The sequence below is a fragment of the Heterodontus francisci genome, chromosome 16 (genome assembly GCF_036365525.1).
Source record: "Heterodontus francisci isolate sHetFra1 chromosome 16, sHetFra1.hap1, whole genome shotgun sequence".
NCBI classification, from domain to species: Eukaryota; Metazoa; Chordata; class Chondrichthyes; order Heterodontiformes; family Heterodontidae; genus Heterodontus; species Heterodontus francisci.
In genome coordinates this window covers 33,080,318-33,103,167 of record NC_090386.1, presented here as the reverse complement: position 1 = coordinate 33,103,167, position 22,850 = coordinate 33,080,318, and the positions used below count along the sequence as shown (strand labels likewise).

Sequence of the window (22,850 nt, the reverse complement as noted above, 5' to 3'; positions counted from 1 at the left end):
TCGTTCAGTGTTAACCCTGCTCTTTAAGCCATTGTAAAACTGCTCGAACTGTTTAGTCATATTGCTCTACTGACTTCCCATGTACCAGGATGTCATCCAGGTAACAAATAATCCTCTTGAGCCCTTCTAAGATGTTAGACATAGACCTTTGGAAGATCTCTGGTGCGAAAGTTATCCCAAACGGTAACCGATTGAAACAGAACCTTCCGAATGGTGTTATAAACGTGGTTAGTAATCTTGACGTCTAAGGGAATCTGCCAATACCCCACTATTGGCATCGAGTTTGGTAAACATGATGCACTGAGACACATTACCAAGCTGTCATCCACTGTGGACATTGGGTGAATTTCTGTGCCACTGCTTTGTTAAGCTGCGGTAAATCCGCACTGATATGAAGAGTACCATTTTGTTTTGGGACTAGAACCATAGCCGAACATTAGTCTGTTGGTTTTGTAACAGGAGAAATGACTCCCATCCTGGTCATCTCTTCTAGCTGGTCTTGAACTTGGTTCATCAATGGGTGGGGTATCTTTCTCGTGTGAAGATACACACTGGTCAGGCATCTTCTTTAAGTGTGATTCTGTACTCTGTCTTCAGTCTTCCTAGATCTGTGAAAAGTTTCAGATAGTCTGCTTGAAAGCAACTGTTTACCTTTGGCTGTTTGACTTCATCAATCTTCTTGATCAGATGCAAGTCTAAGCAGGGTTTTCTGCTTAAGAGGGAAAATTCTTGGTTTTGCAAGACATATAAGGTTTCCATAATTTATTTCCCTCTATATTGGAGAGTTGCTTGAAGCTTACCCTTCACTTTCAGTTGGGTCCCGCCTGGACCATACAATTGTGTGTCTGCCATTTGTAGGCAATGTCTCATAAACCATGGCTCTTGATCTATCAGAACTGTGACACTAGCACCTGTGTCCAATTTGAAATACATTAGACGTTCATTTACATAAATGTCCGCCGTCCGAAATCTTTGTTCTGGGTCATTAATTTCTCCTAGGACATCTCCTGATTCCTTTTCTGCTGTAAGTTGATGCATTTCATTGACCGCTCTTTGTGTGAAGATCTTTGGTTTTGCAATTTTGAGTGACAAGGTCTTGCTCTGGCATATTTTTTTCATAATGCCCAGTCTTTTTATAGTTGAAACATTCCACTTTACTAGCAAGACACTGTTCTCGTCTGTGGGTCTTCCTGGCTCCACAGTGCTGGTACGGTTTACCAGTGTCATGCACCTTCTCACCTGTGTGTGTCTTCTTCTCTATAGATTGCCTCTCCGTCTTTGGCTTCAAGAACTGTACAGTCATTGGATTTCTTCTAATCCAAGGCTTCTCTTCATCCCACAGCATGGTTCTAGTTTGTATTCGAAATTCTGCCTGCCGTACGATCTGGATTGCCTTCTCGAGTTTAAGATCATCTTTTGACTGTAAGAGATCTGATAAAGACTCATTAGCTATTCCAACTACTATTTGGTCCCTTATCAGTTCTGCCTTCAATTCTCCATAGTCACATCCCCCAGCCAATCTGTACAGATCACTTATAAAAGAATCTACTGATCTGCCTATCTTCTGGACTTGCTTGTTAAATTTGGCTCTTTCCAGAATTTTGGTACTGCATAAATTGAAATATTTCTCGAAGCACATTCTCAAATTTATCAGCAGCCTCGTTTATTCCTTGCCTCACAATCATGTCATCCGCAATTGCACCCACAGAGTATAAAAGTATATTTACTTGCTCTGCTTCTAATTTAGTATGCAGCTGGGAAGCTATCCTAAATTGTAGTGTCATACCAGACCCCCACCTGCCAAGAATGAGGCACATTAATTTTGTCAGGAACATTGATTTTAAACTGTTACTGGAGTGAAGAAAGGACTTGTTAAACAGATCAGCCGTGGCTGGAAAAGACATTTGCATATTAACAGAGGGTGATTGGAAGGACAAGGGATCTTTCCCTGACACATTCAACTCACAATGGACCTTGATCACCAGGTATCGTGTGTAAGAGGAGCATTCCACAGACTGCTGAGGTGATACAATCCAAGATGTGGTCAGACCAGTTAGTTGCATGACTAACCTGCTTGGCAACCTGTGTTTTTCTGAATTGTACAATTTGAACTGAGAAAGTCTGTTTGCTCCTGAACTGAGAAGACCTCTCCTTCAGCTTCCATCTTTTTCTCACAAGCTTCTGAATCCACTGAAGACACATGAACCCCAAGAGAGAAAAGTTTCCTACAGTGAACAAGGTTTAAGAAGAATACTGGGCCTAAATGAAAAGCAAGATCTACCTACAATCAAGGACTCACAGTGAGCTCGAAGAATCGTAACAAAGACTCTTCAGATATTGCCTCAAACTTTTTCCACTTTGTTTTCCTTCTGCTCTGTTCTGTCTCTATTTGCATGTGTGTATCACGTATGCTAGCGTGGGTGCGCGTGTATCCGTAGGTGTCAACCGAATTAGAGTTTAAGTTGAATAAATTTCAACTTTTCTTCTTTAAACCTAAGAAAGCCTGTTTGTGCTGGTTTCTTTGCCTTAATTGGAAAGCAGTGAACAAGGATTTGCCAAAGGGGAGCTAAAAACACACTGTGTTTAAAATTAATCCCTGTTATGGTAAGACCAGGTGAAGTCTGAAAGGGACCCCTAGACATTTTTCTCACCAGGTCATAACAGTAGGAATCTTTTTTTCCATAAGGACCAATTTTGAACCTGATTGTGCCCTTCCTGATTGTGGAAGCTTTCAGGCATTCTAAATTTCGAATTGATTTTGTTTTCCGAAGCTTTGTTAGGCTTTTTAGGGTGTTCCCCTTTCATTTTAAATCATTTTGACTTCGATGGAGGTGTGCATGCTCTATCTGGGGTTTTCCCACGTTTTCTGGGAGTGGCCGCTGTCAGTACTGCAGGAGGCCCTGAGTCCCAAAGGATGGAAGAGACCCTGGGAGAGGTGAGTGGTGTCGGGGTGTCTGGGGCCATTCAGAAAGGTCCCAGTATCGGGATGGGCTGCGGGTATGGTGAGGGGGAGGCCGTCTTCCTGGCGGTTGGCATCACCACCGGGGTCGCCCTCTGGGGGCCCTGGATTCCCCCAAATTCAGGGAGCCCCCCCCCCATCCGCTAGTGGGCTGGCCAGGCTTTACCTGGCAGCACCTCCCATGGTGGCGGGCCCCTCTGCCTTGAATTAAATTGAAGTGGAGATGGAAAAAGGCCCTTAAGTGGCCATTAATTGGCTACTTAAGGGCCTCAATTGGCCGGGGGCAGAAAGGCCATCCTCGGTTTTCCCCGCCCCAGATAAATGGCAGGGGGCCCGGGCAACATTGGGAATGGTGCCCCCTGCCATTTTGTTTGCCCAGCTCCCCCCATCTCTGTGCCTGTCTCCAAGGGCAGAATAAAATCCAGCACATAGGGTGGAGGACAGCAAAGTAACCAGGAGGGAAAATGTAGGTTGTGCAGCATATCAAGGCAAAAGGTATTAACAGCCTATATTTAAACAGTGGCAGAAGTACACTACAAATGCAAAACAAATGTGCTTATAATTATAATGCTCAATCTTAAATCTGTTCCAAACAGATTGAGATTTTGCATATAAGGTGTGAAACACCCTCTATCTCAGTGGGAGAATATCGAGCTTATTCATTGAAGAAACTCGAATTGATCCAGCCTTTGCACCATCCTGATCCCTGAGGTAAAGTAAATCCACTCACCCATCTGATCTCACCATGTTCTCAGCTTCTCTTCCCAATTTCTTTTCCTGCTAATATTAAAGGATCCGCCCTCCCCTCACTACTGGCTGAAACAGCTGCCTCCTTAAAGGTTGAAGCCTAACCTATGTGTCCCACCTACGTCACCAACAGCAGCCAAGAGGGCATTCCCCTGACAAACGAATGCCACTTTCTGATTGGTCCAGAGGATCTGAAGCATCATGCTTGACATTTCAAGATTGACGTTTAAGTGGACCAATAAATATTCCTCTCTTCAGGAATGAGTTTCTTGAACCGGGATCTCTTCTGGCGACATTGTTTGCTTGATCATCCACGAACAATCGCCCAAAAAATGGGGACATATGGTCAGGCTAAGCTAGAATTGTAATGCTATTATTATTACAGTTGTTGGTGCAGGGCTTGTTACATAAGCTCGTTACATACACAGTTGTCTCTTATGCTCCACTGAGAAAGGATGCCAAGATCTTGGAGAAGGTACAGAAGAGATTTATCTAAATTATACCAGGGATGACAGACTAAAAAAGCTGAGGTTGTTCTGTTTCAAACAGAGAAGATTATGGGAAGAGTTAATGGTGGTGATCAAAATTATGAGGAGTTTTAATTGGGTAAATAAGGAGAAACTGTTTCCACTGTAGGAGGGTCGATAACCAGAGGCCACAGATTTAAGATAATTGGCAAAAGAGCCAGAGGGAAGATGAGAATTTTTTTCCACAGCAAGTCATTGCCTGAAAGGGTGTTGAAGCAGATTCAATAGTAACTTTCAAGAGGAAATTGAATAAATACTGGAAAAGGAAAAATGTGTAGTGTTATATGGGGAAAGAGCAGCCAAATTGGATAGCTCTTCAAAGAACTGGCACAGGCACAAGGGCCAAATGGCCTCCTGCAAGATTTATTTATTTTTATTTATTTAGAGATACAGCACTGAAACAGGCCCTTCGGCCCACCGAGTCTGTGCTGACCATCATCCACCCATTTATACTAATCCCATATTCCTACACCTTCCCTATATTCCCCTACCACCTACCTATACTAGGGGCAATTTATAATGGCCAATTTACCTATCAACCTGCAAGTCTTTGGCTGTGGGAGGAAACCGGAGCACCCGGCGAAAACCCACGCAGTCACAGGGAGAACTTGCAAACTCCACACAGGCAGTACCCAGAATTGAACCCGGGTCGCTGGAGCTGTGAGGCTGCGGTGTTAACCACTGCACCACTGTGCCGCCCCGAGACATCATAATCTGAATGTATACCATGTATTCTGGGAGTATTTTTGAGTCTGTCACTTTTCACACCTGCATTATATAGAAAATTCGAATGCAACAGTACCATGGCAGGTTTAATATTAGTGAGTTGTCTAAACTTCAGAATCCATGTTAGTAATATTTTTATATCCTGTGCACATAATAACTCATGGTAGGATATCAACATGCTTGTGGAATTGTTTAGTACTGTTCTTCAGTCTGCTCATGTGAAAGTGCACAGTATCAAAGAAATATAAATGGTAATTCAGGCAGTAGACTCCCAGGTAAGGTTTGTAGCATGTGGAGTGCTTTTTCAACCATTCCTCTTGACAGTCTATACATTGGTCTCATTTTCCCCATGGATCCATATGCTCTGAGGTTCAGTTTACCTTTCAATTCCTTTCACTGCCTTAACACAATCTCTGAACATGGGCATACACATGTTTTGCGGGAAGTACAAGGCCGGAGGAATTTAATGAAAAGTTCCCTTAAATAACAGGCTAAATTCAATTTGTGTATAGAATCTCAACTACTTTGCCTGACACTAGGGGGTAATATCGGGAGCGCAAAGCACAAATTAATACAAACACCACTCATTCCTCGTGCTCACACTCATATTATCTGTGACATAAATGCAGGAATTTCTACATAAGGATTTCTTAAATATGATAAAAAGATGAAAATGAAAAATTGTTTGGCAACACTCCAATTTTCTTTGATCAATTGTTTCATGTCAATGTGTATATTTGGATGTGAAGCATTTGATGGAAGGGGAAGTGGTAGCGTAGTGTTAATATCACTCAGCTAGTAATCCAGAGCCCCAGGATAATCCCCTGGGCATGTGGGTTCAAATCCCATCACACCAGCTGGTGGAATTTAAATTCTATTAATTAATAAAAACTCAATTAATAAAAATCTGGAATTGAAAGCTCGTCTCAGTAATAGTACCATGAAAATATCATCGATTGTCATAAAAACCCTTCTGGTTCACTCATGTCCTTTAGGGAAGGAAATCTGTCATCTTACATGTGACTCCAGACCTACAGCAATGTGGTTGACTCTTAACTGCCCTCTGAAATGGCCTAGCAAGCCACTCAGTTGTCAAGGGCAATTGGGGATACGCAACAAATGCTGACCTTGCCAGCAGTGCCCACATCCCATGAAAGAATAAAAAAAGAGTCTGCATAAACATTTCCTCAACATCTTAATTATGGACATATGTATCACAACAAAACCCAAGCACAAGGATCAGACCAGATGTTGGCTTTAACATGGCAAACAAGATCTTCTGAATTTTCTTTGCTCTTACAGAAGGGCTGGCCTCCATATTATGTTTAACAGTGGACTGACCAAGAAATGATGAAACTCACCCAACTTAAAGTAACAATGAGAACTGAAATTCCACATTCTGTTTGGGAATCAACTGGTCCTCTTGATCCAACCACCGGATTGTCCCTACTATGGCCAATATCAGTGAATTACTAACAGTTTATGGTTTTGCTTCTAGCACATGGAGGTGACATGGAGATGACCAAAAGCCACAAAGATGCTGCATTAATCAACCTTTATAAAAATCTGAATATTTATAAGCAACATGATTTAGCATTTTGATAGTTTATAATAAAGAGCCTTGAAGTTTAATGTAATGTGCATCATTGCATCAGCAATTTGACTATGCTATCATTGCAACACTGAGCAGAGGCTGTAATCTCATACTGGTTGATACATTGGATATATGTTTATTTGCTTAGTAGAATGGTTGTAGAAGGCATTAATGCATAACCTAAAAGGCTGGCAAGGTATTATTGAAGAGAAGTCTAAATATATATTTATCAATGTTTGAACCATGTTGCTTGAATTGAGGAGATAATTAGACTAATTCCAAATACTACTTGAAGGCACGGTGTGCGAGAAGCAAAGTTAATCCAATTTATCATCGTCAATGAGCTGAAAGATACATTTCATTTGCTCTGCTACAATCGCTCGCAAACATATACAGATGAGTCTATTTTTCAAGGCTAGGATATAGCTGTACTGACAGATTCTTGAGATATGTTTATGGGATTGAACGTTAGTTTCATTTGGTGCTGGACATTGCTAAACTGAAACTGAAAAGCAATGTAAAGCTTGGTTGAGTAGAGTGAGGAGACATTTATCAGTGTTTAAATTCAGACTAGGTAGATGGGTTGCTGGCATCAACAGCCTTATAGGAGTCCAGCTAGGGTAGTGGAAACAGAATTCTGAAGTAACAAACCGTCTGTGATCTTTCACTTGTGCGCAACATTTAAGATGTGTTTGTTCTAACCAGAAGAATTTACCTTTTGCTTTTTTTTAGAAAATACAGCTGGAATTCTAACCCACAGAAATGGCTATAACCGTCAAGAACAGGACATTTACTTTCTCCCCATTCTTGTGGTCGACAGTGGACCACCAGCCTTGAGCAGCACAGGTACCCTCACCATTCGAGTGTGTGGGTGTGACACCGATGGCACGATACAGTCATGCAATGCCACAGCTTATGTTGTATCCACTGTCCTGAGTCCAGGGGCACTTATAGCTCTGCTAGTCTGTATTCTTATACTGATAGGTAAGCAAATAATGTAAGTCATTACATTAAAGAGCATTTATTTTTGTCTGTCCCACGAGGAGCCTTAAGTCTGAATTAAAGAAAATATATGCACCCAGAATTTTGCTGGCACTGGCTTAAATATGGATTATATATTTGACGAATGTTAACTTTTTTGAGGGGGCGTTGGGTACTTATTATCCTTTCATCTCTGAATTTGAATTTTAATTCCAGTCCACATCGCAGGATTTATCTCTCTGTTGACTAAATTTGTACATTTGTTCTACTCTTGGGAATGAGTTTCAGATGGTTACAGTCAAGTTCTTAGTATGTGTGAAATCTCAGCACAAAGCTGCCAATGGATAAGGGCTAATCTACAGTCTCGCTGAAGAAAGGTCATGTGGATAACTAGTACAGAAGAGAATTCTCACACTGCTGCAAGATTGGGTTAAAAGATATTGTTGGGGCAAAGTAGAACCAGCTTTACTCTGCATATAGACCATAGAATACATATTGTTCATTAACTAACACTGACATCCTATACTTTGATCAGCTTCAAAATTGACTGGTACAAAGCAAAAGCACTAAAAATAATGGGGATACTAGTTGAAAGTTGAAACTGCCTCCCAGTAATTAACAGTGATAACTTGAAAAGTTGACTCCTGACATACACTGAAAACCTATGAATGAGACATTTGCACGAGTCAGGAATTGTTGCACATGTAACCCTTGAGTATCCATACCTTCATAATATATCCTACGGTACCCCTCAACTGCCCCATTTAATGAGTCAATCGTGTCCCATTATTCTGACTTTGGACTAACATTGCCAAATTTTAAGATGTCCTCCTGGCCTAAAGATTTTGATCCTAACATTTTATTTTGGAGTTTCCAACAACTACATGTACTTATATAGCACCTGTAATGTAATGAAACACCTCAAGTTGCTTAACAGGAGCATTATAAAACAACATTTGTCAGTGAACGTCTTAAGGAGCTATTGGGGAAGATGGTCAAAACTTCAGTCAAAGAAGTAGGTTTTTAAGGAGTGTCTATAAGGAGGACAGAGAGGTAAAAAGCCAGAGAGCTTTAGGGAGGGAATTCCAGAACTGAGGGCCTTGGCAACTGAAGGTACAGCCACCAATGGTGGAGAAATTAAAATCAGGTGCTCAAGAGGCCAGAATTAGAGGCGGAAATTTATGCAGACGTTGGGGATCGGAATGATAGCCGGGAGTGGGTGCATTAAATCTGGACAGGTGACGCCAAACATGAAGTCCAATGTTGTGACATCCCATCCTGATTTTATGAATGGCAGGAAACATGAAGGGCAAAGAGCAGATATCGAAACAGCGATAGGCAATTAAGGTCGTTAAGAGGCCTATTGAGAGCAATTTTATTCTTAGTTTTAAATTTCATTCACTGCTCTTGGGAACCACTGCATTTCAGAGCCTCACCTGGTTGATGGAGGCTACGTGGAAGCAGGGGTTCATTGCTGGCTGCAAAGGAAGGCCATCAAGAGAGGCAGCATCAACTGCCAGGAAGGGTGGAGAAGGGAGAGCATTGGAATCATCTGAGGAGTGGGTACATAAGTGCCAGCACTGCAGGGATGCCATACCAAGGGGGCAACAGGCAAGTAGTAGAGGGGGAGAGGCCACCTATCATGGGCCTCATTCATGCAGGCGCCAGGGACCTCTTTGAACAGGAGCTGCATCAGAGAAGGAGGGAGGTCCAGGCACTGACAGCAACACCACAACATCTGTGAGCTCATAGGAGGGGTCAGCATCGGCCTCCAGATGGTGGGGAAGGGTGCAAAGGGGAAAACCTGCAGTCTCCCCATGCAGAAGAAGCTACCCTCCAGAGACGGTCTACTGGTCGAGGCTCAACTACCTACAGATGTCTGAGAGGCAATGCCAACAATGACTCCATCTGCTTAGAGAGGCTGTCACTGACTTATGTACTATGATGCAGGACAAGCTGTGCCTCAGGGGACTTGGGGGAAATCCATTGACAGTGACACTGAAGGTCACCCTGGCACTGAACTTCTTTGCTTCTGGATCATTTCAAGGATTCACTGGGGTCATATGTAGCATCTCACAGTCATTGGCCCATCAGCGCATCAAGAAGATCACCAATGCTCTTTTCTGGAGTGCCGGTGACTATGCACGCTTCCACACGGTTCCCAACTCTCAAGCTGAGAGGTTCATCAGGTTCGGGGCCATCGCTGGATTCCCCCAGGTGCAGGGTGTCATCGACTGCATGCATGTTACCACCAATGCTCCTGCAAACCAGCCAGTGGCCTTCATCAATAGGAAGGAATTCTACTCCCTCAATGTACGACTGGTCTGCAATCACTGTAAATGGATCCTGCAGGTCTGTGCATGCTTCCCAGGAATTTGCCACGACACCTACATTTTGAGGCAGTCCCAGGTGCCAGAGCTTTTCCAGCTTCCCTCCTGCCTTCAGGGGCACCCTGTGTTGTCAGAGATGAGGGAGGATCTAGCTTCATTGGCAGAGGGGCAGAGGAACTGCTGCCCTCACCAAGAACACCCTGAGAGGAGTCCCTGGCAGCAGAATACAGCCGCTCCTCCTCCCTTGCAAGACAGACTTCTTCTTTCCTGCTGGCCTAAGAGGGTGAAGGACCTGATGGTGACTCCAGGTCCCCTTACCCCTCTTGCCTTGCCGCTGCCCAGGTGCCAGAGCTTTTCCGGCCTCCCTCCTGCTATCAGGGGTGAATCCTTGGAGACAAGGACTAGTCACTGTGGACATGGTTACTGATGCCTATAAGGAATTCACACACAGATGCAGAGGAGAGGTACAACTCCTGCCATGGGACAACATGAATGATTATAGAGCAGGCCATAGATCTACTCAAGATGAGATTCAGGTGCCTCAGTCAGTCCGAAGGAGCCCTTCAGTATGCCCTGGCGAGAGTCTCACATATCGTGGGGCTCAGCATGGGCCTGGGCTCCCACAGGCCTCCTTCTGTCAGTGGCCTGGGGTGTCTCAGCCTCCGTCAGCTGCTTGGACATGTTTGTGCTGCATCCATTAGGTATGTGCCCAAATCCAACCACAAGCGTATACCCTCCGATGGGAGAGTATCTGCACTGGTGGAAGGTGCAGGGGTATGAGGTGACGATGCATCCTCAGAGGTGCCATCCTCCCCCTCAGAGCTCGGAGGCTCTTTGTTGATGTTCTGCGTGATCTGCATGAGAGACAGACACATTGAAGGGTCAAAGGTCTCCCCTCCCAACATATCAAACACCCTACACCTAGGAGATCTCTGTTGGCACCGATGCGTTATGAGCAGCATGGCTCCATTGCTGCTGATGCACCCTTGTGCCCTATGGCAACCTTACTCTGTCTTGGGAAGGTGCCCCTTTCCTCCTTCCGCAATACACCATCTTTCTGCGGCCATGCCAGCTCCATGACCTCCTCCTCCATCGGGCTAGGATATGAAGATTGGCTGGTCACCGCTGGTCTTGACCCGCTGTCTGCAATTTTTTTAGTTTAGAGATACAGCACTGAAACAGGCCCTTTGGCCCACCGAGTCTGTGCCGACCATCAACCACCCAATTATTCTAATCCTACACTAATCCCATATTCTTACCAAACATCCCCACCTGTCCCTATATTTCCCTACCACCTACCTATACTAGTGGCAATTTATAATGGCCAATTTACCTACCAACCTGCAAGTCGTTTGGCTTGTGGGAGGAAACCGGAGCACCCGGAGGAAACCCACGCAGACACAGGGAGAACCTGCAAACTCCACACAGGCAGTACCCAGAATTGAACCCGGGTCACTGGAGCTGTGAGGCTGCGGTGCTAACCACTGCGCCACTGTGTGCTATCTTCTCCTGCAGACACAAAGATGAATGTTGTTGATCACCCAATGAGGACAATCACAAGACGTATGCTCGTGGTATTCCAGCTGTTACTAATGGGGGCACACAGATGCCTTCTGTATGCGCTCCCTTTCCAGGAACTTTGTGAGGGTCTCTAATGACAAAAGGCCACTTTTCAGTACCTTTCAACATGCCTCAGGCAGCTTGTCTGTATGCCCTGACCCTTGACCCAATGCACCCTACTCCTTTGACAAATGCAAGGCCCACGAGCTGAAGGCTTTAAGAGGTACTCACTTCTACTGCCTGGATGAGACCATTGAGTTGCTGGCGGCACGGAATCCAGGTCCTTGGTCTGACCCCACAGCTACCGACAGCCAGACTTGCTTGGCCAGGTGCCCAACTCTCCTTCTCCCATCCCTAGGGAAGAGAATCTCCTGCCTTTCCTTGGCAGACTGTAAGAGAACTTGGAGGGAGGCATCACGAAAGCAAGGGGCAACCTGGTGTCTTCCTTCTGCCGTTGTTGTACAGCCTTTGTCCCCTGAAGAAATTCCTTTCCATGACCAGCAAACATTGAAGGGTAGACAGCCCTTTAAACATGGCACCAGCATCTGCTGCAGTGTCAGCTGACACCAGCATCTCCACCTTTGCCCCCGCCACTGTCCACTATATTGGACGGCCCCCGCACCTCATTCAATATAATTGGCTGGCAGCCACTTGATTGCATACGGCTGGCCACTCATTGTCCCAACGTTAGCCACACCCACTTCCAATCCTGGCAGCAGGACCTGCGGCTCCAACGTAAATCTGTCCCTAGATAACTGTGGATATCTCAGAGGGTTGAAGGGCTGGAGGACATCACGTAGATAAGGAGGGGGGGAGTGCATGGAGAGATTTGAAAATGAGGATGAGACTTTTAAAATCAAGGCATTGTTTGACTGTGAGCACAGGGATGATGGGAGAATGGAACTTGGTGCAAGAATGGACTTGTGCAGCAGTTTTGGATGACCTAAAATTTACAGATGGTAGAATGTGTGTTGGATTAGTCAAGTCTGGAGGCAACAAAGGCAAGGATTAAGGCTTCTGCAGCAGATGAGATGAGGCAGTAGCTGAGTCTGGCAATGTTACGAAGGTGGGAATAGGCGATCTTAGCGATGGTGGGGATATGTGGTGGGAAGCTCATCTTCAGGTCAATTGTGACACCAAGGTTGCAAACAGTTTGGTTGAGCCTCAGAGAGTTGCCAGGGAGAGCATCTTAGGAAAAAGGAAGCCCAAAATATTGCAAATTGGGTGATGTAAAACTGTTCAGTGAGTCAAACTTAGATAGCATTCAGTCTTGGACTTAATTTGGGTGATAAATCCCAGATAGTTCCTTCTTACGGAGTTAAGATGAGCAGGGTTAAGGATTAGCCTGGTTTCTTGATGTATATTTCTCAGGATACCAAAACTCAGAGTTCTACCAAGGGAAATGGACGAACTCCTCTGTTTCACTGGGCTGTAAAGGGGTATGAGTTTGTGACAGAATAAAATAAAAGCCTTTTCTTCAGGTTTTGAATCTGGACTTGGCTGGGTTGAATGCCATTTTATCATAGTTTATTCTTTTTCACTATGCTTTTTATTGTGATGTAGCCATATCTGGTTAGAAGTACTTGAATTCGAATCCTGGAATCTGGTAGAAGTGGTGCTGGAAGAGCGGAGTGTAGTGTCTTTCTGGATCAATGATCTGGAATGAGCCAAATCGCCTCCTTCATGCATATCTTGTGTTCCTGTGAAAAGTATCAAAAATCTATGTTCAAGTTGAAGTCCCACCTTGGACATACTTGGAACTGAAAAAAAATTTCACGTAGTACTTCGTACTTTAAGTGGCTATGCTCTGGGATGAAGTAGGGTCGACCGGGATCAAGTAGACTTGGTTACGATCAATTTCATTCATTTAGAAACAATTCACTAACATGATGTCTTTTATTTTCGTACAGTACTTGTCCTCCTCATCTTGACTCTGAAGAGACACAGAAAGGGTCACATGATCTCAGAGGATGAGGAAGACATGCGTGACAACGTAATTAAGTACAACGATGAAGGAGGGGGTGAGGAAGACACTGAGGCCTACGACATGACTACATTGCGAAGTCTGTACGATTTCACAGAAGTCAAAGCAGAGGGAGAAAATGTGACCCCTGAACTTCATTCTCTGCCCCAATGGTTTCAGAATCCAGATGCAGATTTTTCCATTTTCAGGAGTTTCGTCTGTAAAAAGCTCGAAGAGGCTGATGCCGATCTCTCTGTTCCTCCGTATGACTCTTTTCAAACATATGCATATGAAGGCACGGGCTCAGTGGCACAGTCTCTCAGCTCAATTAACTCTCTGTCCGCTGACTCAGATCAGGACTATAACTACCTCAGTGACTGGGGGCCTCGGTTTAGGCAGCTCGCTGGACTTTACTCAGGAAATCAGGCAGATGACGGATCATAGCATCCGACAGCTAAACTCCCAGTTCCTCTTGCTTCATTGCAAAAATAGTACAATCATTCCCAACAAAATGGTGCAGCTTAAATCTTAAAAGCTGACACTCAGATCATTCAGGAAAGTCAAATAAACAAACTTTCCTCTTCAAAAAATATTACCTTCTCCAACTAAAGTTCCCAATCTGGAAATTGGCCAGCTTTTCTGAATCAGTTACAGTGGTAAAACATTGCCAATAAAATGGTAATTGTAAACACAATATGCTGGCAATGTCCCCAGTGCAGTATCATGACAAATCTCCCTCCTTCAATGCATTTAAAAGCTTGGCAGCTATAGTGAAGGTATCACTCTAGTAATGTGATGGTCCAGATTTTAATACAACAGGCCAAGCCACACATGGACATGAAGTAGCACTGGGTTGACATGGAAACCAAGAGCATCACTCTCAGTGAAGCAACATTTTGGTCCTGTGAAGTTTCCAGTTTTGAAATTGTTTAATTTGACGATGATTTTACATAATTTTGTTGAATTCCTTATAAAATGACAGTGCTTACACACAAGATTTTCTTAACTTGAAAACAAACCTTCATAGGCACTGGCATAGCTACAAGCATTGATCACACAATAAAGTGGCAATGTCAGTCAATTATAGATCATAGCTCCAACTGGATAACTAGCCGTGGTCAAAAGATGACACCAAGTTTTGCAGGTTGGCTGTAGATTTCTTAGAAGTGCTTACACCATGGCACAGCAGACCGAAAGCAATTCCAGTCAAATTGAAAACATCAATTGGGAAAATATCATCAAAAAAAAAGTATAAGGACAAAAACTGGGCACTAAGACAGTCTGTGATCACTTGCTTTACTTCAGCTGAAATTGGAGAAATCAGTCATCGAGGTTACATCCATGAGGAAAATGCATTCGCAATAGCCTCACAATGACCACCAGGTTGGTAGACTAGTCAAGACATGTATAAACTGAAATGCAGAATTCTGCGACTTTGAATTCCATGAGAATTTGAGCAGTTCTCCTTCTAAGGCATTGTACACCCAATGTACCAGAGTAATCAATTCTTTGTGCTCTAGCTGAAGGTCAGTGCAAGCAGAAGTGCTGATGTAACTTGCACTGATGAGAGAGTGATGAACCAGGGCCACTGGTTTACGGTGACTGCGAGTTCCTCACTCCGCTCAAGTCTCTGAATGAGTTGATTTCTGTTTTTATTATTTGGGATTCCTGGATTTTTACTGGGATCATGCTCTGTGATTTGGTCTGTTTTTTCCACATAAAAGGGAAGACCCAGTGGTTGGGTCTGTAAGATGTAAAGGGGCTGTTCTCACTTATGGGTGAATGAATAAGTCAATTTATGTTTTAATGCTTGTGATTATGGGACTTTTAACCATTGATTCAAGGATCACATTCCATGATTCTGCCAGTTTGTCCTTGTGAAAACTGCAGCCCAGTGGCTTTGGTAATAACCCAAAAATAGGTGGGCGACTTTTCTTGCATTTGTAAAGGTTACCTTGATTTATATTTTTTTCTTAGCTACACTTCCAGTGAGCTTGATATCTTGCATACACCATTGGCGTTTCAGACCCTTTATAACTGCTGTGCTCGAACAGAAGGAGGTCTCGGCCCCCATAACACATCTTCATCATTATGGATTCTCAGCCGTACCTGCTCTTGTTTTGTTCTGACACTGGAGCTCACTGGTTTAAGAAATTCTTTATCTGTACATTTGGAGCAACCATCTCTGCTTCTCGGGCACCAACGCAGGAGGTGAAAGCATGAGGTAACAATCTACTGGGCCTGAGTTCCATTCGTCCCTTCCTGAACTTGCTTCTGGACTCCCTCATCCTACAATATAATGCAGCTTGAACATTGATGTTCAAACCAGTTCTTCTCAGTGCCACAGACACCCATCAACCCTCAACAATGCAGTCGACCAAATTCAGTTCTTTCCTGCTAGGACCTCGGGATATTTGAGGCTTAATGTCACAAGCTCACAATGATGAATACTGTACTACTCTTTAACTATAAAATACAATGCAACCCTTCGTGTCACAAAAAATCATAAGAGTGTCAAATGGAGACAGAGTTTCCCCAGTTTGGATGCCCTACAGACAGAACTAGCATCCTTCAAAATAAATGTCAGATGTCAAGAGAAAGAAACAGACCGAACATTCCTGACAGCTTTGGCTCTAGGCCACGTTAGAGTTCACAAAGCATGACTTTTTATACAGAAAGATGCTGTCATAAGGTCTAGTATGTGAAATGCAAGTATCCGTGTCAGTTTTCCTTTTGCTGTAAAATAAGAGAGAATTGGTACATTTTTATACTCCCCCTGGTATAGTGATGAAAAGAAAGTAGTAAAAAGGTAAATATTTCTGGTGCTATGTTCAATATTTTAAAATGGGGTAATCAGAAAATAAAACTTTCAATATTCATCTTTCATGTGACTTATAACATTTCTTTAACTTGAAGCTGAAAGTTTAAAAACATAAAGGGATACTCAGATTTCCTTTTTGAGGTAATCAGGCTAGGTGATATTGATGGTAAAGCTCATGGTGCAGGAAACCTGGCAAAGCTGGAAAGAATAGGGCAGAGAGAGAGATAAGTGAAACAGCAGCAGTTAATGACACAATGATTGGGTTTTAGGAGGGATAGAAGACTGAGGGAGGGAGGGAGTTTCATCGCTTAGAATAAAAACAGAAATATTCAGTTGGTCAGGCAGCCTCTGTATTGAGAGAGCGCGAGAGAGAGAGAGAAGTATAGTTAACGTTTCAGGTCATTGACTTTTCATTAGAACTGGAAGATGTTAGAGATGAACAGTTTTTAAGCAAGTTTTTAAGAGGTCTGGGAAAGAATGAGCTGGAGTAGCAGAGAATGTGATGAGTCTTGCTTTCAATAGAGAGGATGCAAAGAGCAGTAAAAGCAGCAGGGCAGAGAATTTGAAGCTTTGAAGATAGAAAGGAAGGACAGTTCTGAACAATTATAACAAAAGTTGTAGCAATAAATTGGAAAGAGACAACAGGGGGCATATTCAATTTGCCAGGGGGTGCATAACAGGAGGTCACGGAGCAGTTGCCCCTTATACATCCTGCCAGATTTTCCTTTCAAATAAAGTCAATGGAAAGGGCAAGTATATACTAGGTGGGCGATTTTGCAGCTCACCGAAGTTGAATTTCACTCCCAAGATCTTCAATATATGTATCAAACTTCATCAGTAAACATAAAGTCAACTAGCCATATTTCCCTCTGTTCACTTTCAGTGAAACATTGGATTGAGTATAAAACAGTTTCCTTATTTTACATTCGCCCAAACGTTCTGTTAATTTTGGCAAAGGGATAAAAATATTCCCCGGTGCCTTTATTAAATAAAGCAAGTGCCTTACTATAATTTGTTTGAAGGGAATTAAATCTATGAACTGAAGAGCAAAGAATTAAATATGGACTAAATTTAAATTAAACTTTGTTAAATACTCGAATGCCTTGTGATACATTAACCCTCTCCCATGAAAAATGAACAAAAAACCATTGCAAAATTAACTAAGGCTCTCAGCTACCATACAAAAGAGCTTCTATATGTGTAAAAGACTTGAGATTTAAATATCACTGTTTCATAACTCACAGCTTTACATCAACCACCCCATCAGCGTGATTCTATGCCGCCGGGCCAATTAACATCCCTTTAAAGATGGGAATCCTGCCTCCAAGAGTTGCTGGCCAATCACAGGTCCGGCAGCTCAGCACTATCAGCAGTGCCACCTGGAATGGTGGCTACTCCCTGTACTGCAAGAGGCCTTGGATCCAGGCCTTGCGCTGGAGCCCTGATCCAAGGTGAGTGAAGCAGGGTCACCGGGGCCAGACCCCATCGGGGTGGTGGTGGGTAGGTGGCCGTTTAGTGCAGACAGAGGTTGTTTAAGAGAGGTTCCACCACAGATAGCCCACTTAAGGGCCTCAATTCACCTCTGGGCAGGAAGACCCTCCTCGACCTAACCTGTCCCTGACAAAATTACGTTGTGACGGGAAGGTGATGGGCTTCCACCTGCAAACCCGTCTCGGGGAGCCCATAAAATTCAGCCCAGCACTCCCACAGGCCTAGGTAAGATGAATAATCATTTTTTGGTAGTGGGAGGAAAGTTGCCAGGAAGGGCACCAGGGAAGTTTTCAATCTAACTGTCTCAGCAAGAGCATGGGATATTTAGCATCAACCTAAAAAAGCAGGTAGGACCTTGGTGTTACCTTGGTTCAGTGGTAGCACTCTCGCCTCTGAGTCAAAATGTTGTGGATTCAAGTTGCATTCCAGAGACATAAGCACAACATTTAGGCTGATATTCCAGTGCAGTACTGCATTAGCAGGGGTGCCATCTTTCAGATGAGATGTTAAACCAAGGCCCCATCTTCCCTCTCAGGGAGACATAAAAGATTGAAGAAAAGCAGGGGCGGTCTTTCTGGTGCTCCAGCCAATAGTTATCCCTCAAACAACACCTCTAAAAAAGACAAATTATCTGATCACTATCACATTGTTGTTTGTGGGAGCTTGCTGCATTTTCTACATTACAGCAGTAACTACACTTCAAAAAAGACTTCATTGGCTTTAAAGCACTTTGAGACCTCCTGAGATTGTGAAAGGCATTACATAAATGCAATTTTCCTTTTCTCACACAGTTTGCTAAATTTTACGAGTGCGCTGTAGTTCGTGGCAGCGCTCTCTGATGGCAGTGTGCATCCCGCATGGATGCGCCGTCCCTGAGCTGCTGCGATATTTTGCATGGGGGCTCATTTAAACGGAGGGGGCGGAGCAGCTGTCCCCAGTGACATAGAGGGGCAGCCGCTGCGTCCCCAGCAACGGTGTCTGGCACCATCGTGTAGGCGCCGACACCATTTTTAAAAGGCTTCAAGCCTTTCAGTTACATTCATATTCCCTGTACCACCTCTCTCCCCCCCCCCCAACTGAGTACTCAATACATAAATTGACCTATCCCCCAAAAAACACTTTTTGAAATTCTGAACTTCCCCCCCACCCCGCCCCCGAATTTCAGCATCTTCGATCCTCAACCCCTTCCCACCATCCCCACAACCAATAGGAATAGTTTTCCCCACTTCCCCCCCATCCTGATAATTTTAGTCCTCACCTCTCCCCACCAGTGTCTCGCCTCGGAATTCTATACAGAGTTCCGAAGGGGCGCAAGTCGCAGCTGATGCCTGTAATATCGCCGTGGGACGGCCACCCGGTCCAGGTAAGTTCATTACCATTTATTTTAATGTATTTTAATATTTAAATGAAGGCCCTGGCGCCAGGGGCCTGCACCAAGGCCTCCCCACTGGCGGTAATATGCAGCGGGGCCTTCTCGGCATCGTGGCGAGCTTCTCCCGCAGGCATTTTACGGATCCCCCTGCCACTTTCCATGGCATCGAGAGGCTGGTAAAATCCAGCCCAGTATGTCAAAAGCCAAACAAGAGAGGGTGCACTGCTGAATCTAGTAATAGGAAATGTAGTAGATGTGATATGTTTTGTATTTCCAAAATGCTTTCTATAAGGTACTGCATAGTAGACTCATGATTAAGGTCAGAACAGGTATCACCAGGGGACAAGTACAGAATGGATAGAAAGCTGGCTGCAAAACAGAAAAGAGAGAGTAGGCGTTAAAGGTAATTACTCAGATGGACAACTGATGGGAAGTGGTGCACCACAAGGATTGGTGCTGGGACCATTGTTGTTCAGAACTGATATAAATGATTTGGGCTTGGGAATTGGAAGAACAATTTCAAAATTTGTCGATAACACCAAATTAGGGGGTGTAATTAATACTGAAGAGGACTGCGACAAAATACACAAAAATATTAGTAACTTGCAAAATGTGTGTGTAATTGGCAAATGAAGTTCAATAATGATTAGCTCGAGTTAATACATTTTGGTAGGAAGAATAGGCAGACTGCATATTCCTTGAAAAATAAGTATCTAAATGGAACAGGGGAACAGATAGACAGATCACTAAAAGTAGCAAACAATGCGCTGAGGTTAATTTCTAGGGGGATAAAATTAAAAACAGAGAAGTTATGTTAAACTGGTATGAGAACCTTGGTTAATTCACACTTTGAGTAGTATGCACAGTTTTGGTCTTCATGCTATAAAGAGGATAGAGGGGCATCAGAGAAGATGCAAAAATATATACTAGAAAGCTACAAGAACTTGAGAGGTTATACCTATCAGGAAGGATTTAATAGATTGGGGCTCTTTTTCTCTAGAAAAATGACTGAGAAGTTATCTAAGGTCTTTAAGATTATGAAAGGGTTTGATAGGATGGATGTAGAGAAGATGTTTCAACTTACAGGCGAGGCCAGAACTGGAGGCTATAAATGTAAGACAATCAATAATAAATCCATTAAGGAATTCAGGACAAACTTCTTTACCCAGATAGTGGTTAGAATGTGCATCTCACTACCACTGGGAGTAGTTCAGGCAAATAGCATAGATGCATTAAAGAGGAAGCCAGATAAACATAGGAGGAAGAACAGAATAGAAGGATAGGTTGATGGAATTAGATGAAGAAGGTGGGGTGGAGGCTTGTGCAGAGCATAAACACTGGCATGGACCTGTTGGGCCAAATGGCCTGTTACTGTGCTGTAAATACTTTATAATACTTTGTAAGTTCTTTCTTTAACATCTAATCTGAAGGATGGCATCCATGACAATGGAACACACCTTCATTACTGCTCTGAATTGTCAGTGAGGAGTCCTCAACAGGAACTAAGCCCTGCTGTGTTTTCCTGCAAGGAAGCTGTATTGCTGTGTTTTGGGGGATTTATGAAAGTGTACTTTGCCATGTTGGTTATGCTGTTCAGAAAAATGTAATGTAATGTCAAGTAAGACTAAGGTAAACTGGTCAGATTATATTCTTGTGGACAAGAAGTCAAGGGGTTGGAAATCTAATAGGTTACGCAATTAAATTTATTTTTATGCAGTTAAGCTCCTTGCTAGACAATGCTCTATTTAGTGGCAAAGATTAGATTTTAAAAGAATATATTATCAGTTTACAAATCAGTCATGTGTAAAGCCACAGTTGATGGTCCAATGTACTTTGAGTATGTGACGTGAATTATTCGGCGCTGGTATTCAGACAAGCCTCATTTGTGAGGAAACAGCAGTGTTCTGTACCTTATGTATGCACTTAACCAAATACAATTCCTTGACTAACAGAAAGCCTCACTGGCATATATCAGTACAGATGAAGAACTGACAATTCCATTACAAGAGTGAATTACAATGTTGGGAGTGGAATCTTTAAAAAAAAAATCAATAAATTGCAATATATTCTTCATTGAGCCGCAAAAATAGTCTTCAAAGATGTGAGATAATTACAATTTGCACAGAGAACATTCTCATAACCAAACTGAACAAATATATTTTTTAAAATATAAGGAGTATAGAAAATATAAATCCATTCTCCCACCAGCTCCATGTTTGAAATCCCCAGAGACAGTTTCTCAACAACTCCCTTGTTCCTAAGCCCCAATCCAGCATAAATGTTTGAACTGCTATTAATAGAAACATTGTTCCTCAAATCATAACTTTACTGAATATTTTCAGACTGATGGAAGCGGAACACGCTGCAGAGTATTGGTGATGCTTTTTCCAGCTTGTATCTTTCTCAGCAGATTATGAGTGAAATTGAAAAATAGGATGCAGTACTTATCAAGAATAAAGAGTATTCTGTGCCTGAAAATGGAATCAGTGCTTCTGCTGAATCAGGGATTTAATGTGCTCATTACAGCTGGGTATCCATTCTGTTAGCTAAGAGAGGCCATCAATCACATATGGTTAGATAATAAGTCCAGCAACAGGAGTATCGGCAGCCGGAAATTAGGGAAGTGCCACGAGCTCAATGAAGTGTATCACAGTCAATAAGTAAAACTCAGGTAGTCTAATCATGCCTTAGAGCTCTTGCCCTTAATGTGGTTCTTTGAGTAATGGAGGCTAAAGAGGAATGGGGGATTGTACCCAAGTGAAGTTTTTGGGGGGTTCAAGTTGGCTTCAAGGTGACTGCTTAATAGGAGATTGGAGCTGAGTCAATCCATAGTAGAATGGGTATTCTAATACTTGATCCAGACAGGTACATAGTATTTCAGGGTGCTGTTGATTATTAACTAGCCACCCTAACTAAGGGCATCTGGAGGGGCACCACTGAGACAGATATTCATCCAACTTGGCTCCACATTACCCTGCAAGCCAATGGCCTAACAGGTATGATGGCTGTCTTTAAGCAAACACAAGAAACCCTACGAGTGCTCTGTGAAGATTTTAGTTAGCTAAAATTCAGCAGCACCAGAAACAAACTTGAATGTACCTAAGTGTCGGCTCTTGCAAATTTCCACCCAAGGTGTGGAGAGGATGTGTGTACTCCATATCAGGTGAAGAAACATTATTCAGTGGTGTGATATGGAGACTGTTAAAGAAATAACTTGCATCACATAACCCCTTCCACAACCTCAGGCCATCCCAAAGTGCTTTACAACCAATGAAGTACATTTGAAGTGTACTCGCTGTTGTAGGAAATGCGGCAGCCAATTTGCACACAGAGAAGTCACACAAACAGCAATGATATAGGACAGATAATCTGTTTTAGCAATGTTAGTTATGGAATAAATATTAGCCAGAACACCAGGGAGAACCTCTGTGATCTTCTATGCCCACCTGAGAGGGCAGTTGGGGACCTCAGTTTAACATCTCATCCAAAAGATGGCAGCTCCCAACAATGCAGCACACCCTCAGTACTGCATTGGAGTGTCAGCCTGAAATGGGACTTGAACTCATAAAACTTTCTGACTAAGGATCAAGAGGGCTACCATTGAACCACAACTAACACTTTAAGGATAGCAATAGGGGCGGCACAGTGGCGCAGTGGTTAGCACCGCAGCCTCACAGCTCCAGGGACCCGGGTTCGATTCCGGGTACTGCCTGTGTGGAGTTTGCAAGTTCTCCCTGTGTCTGCGTGGGTTTTCTCCGGGTGCTCCGGTTTCCTCCCAC

The 22,850-nt window shown here is 43.4% G+C and overlaps 1 protein-coding gene across 1 annotated transcript in view; it reads left to right on the top strand.

Annotated features, from left to right (window-relative positions):
- Window positions 1-13,831, top strand: part of LOC137378444 (cadherin-22-like) — a 755,591-nt gene extending 741,760 nt beyond the window's left edge. Inside the window, exons 10-11 of the mRNA XM_068048769.1 lie at window positions 7,286-7,537; window positions 13,335-13,831. Of these exons, the coding sequence (XP_067904870.1) occupies window positions 7,286-7,537; window positions 13,335-13,831 (749 nt within the window). The remainder of the gene's footprint in view (window positions 1-7,285; window positions 7,538-13,334) is intronic.
- Window positions 13,832-22,850: the final 9,019 nt, after the last annotated feature.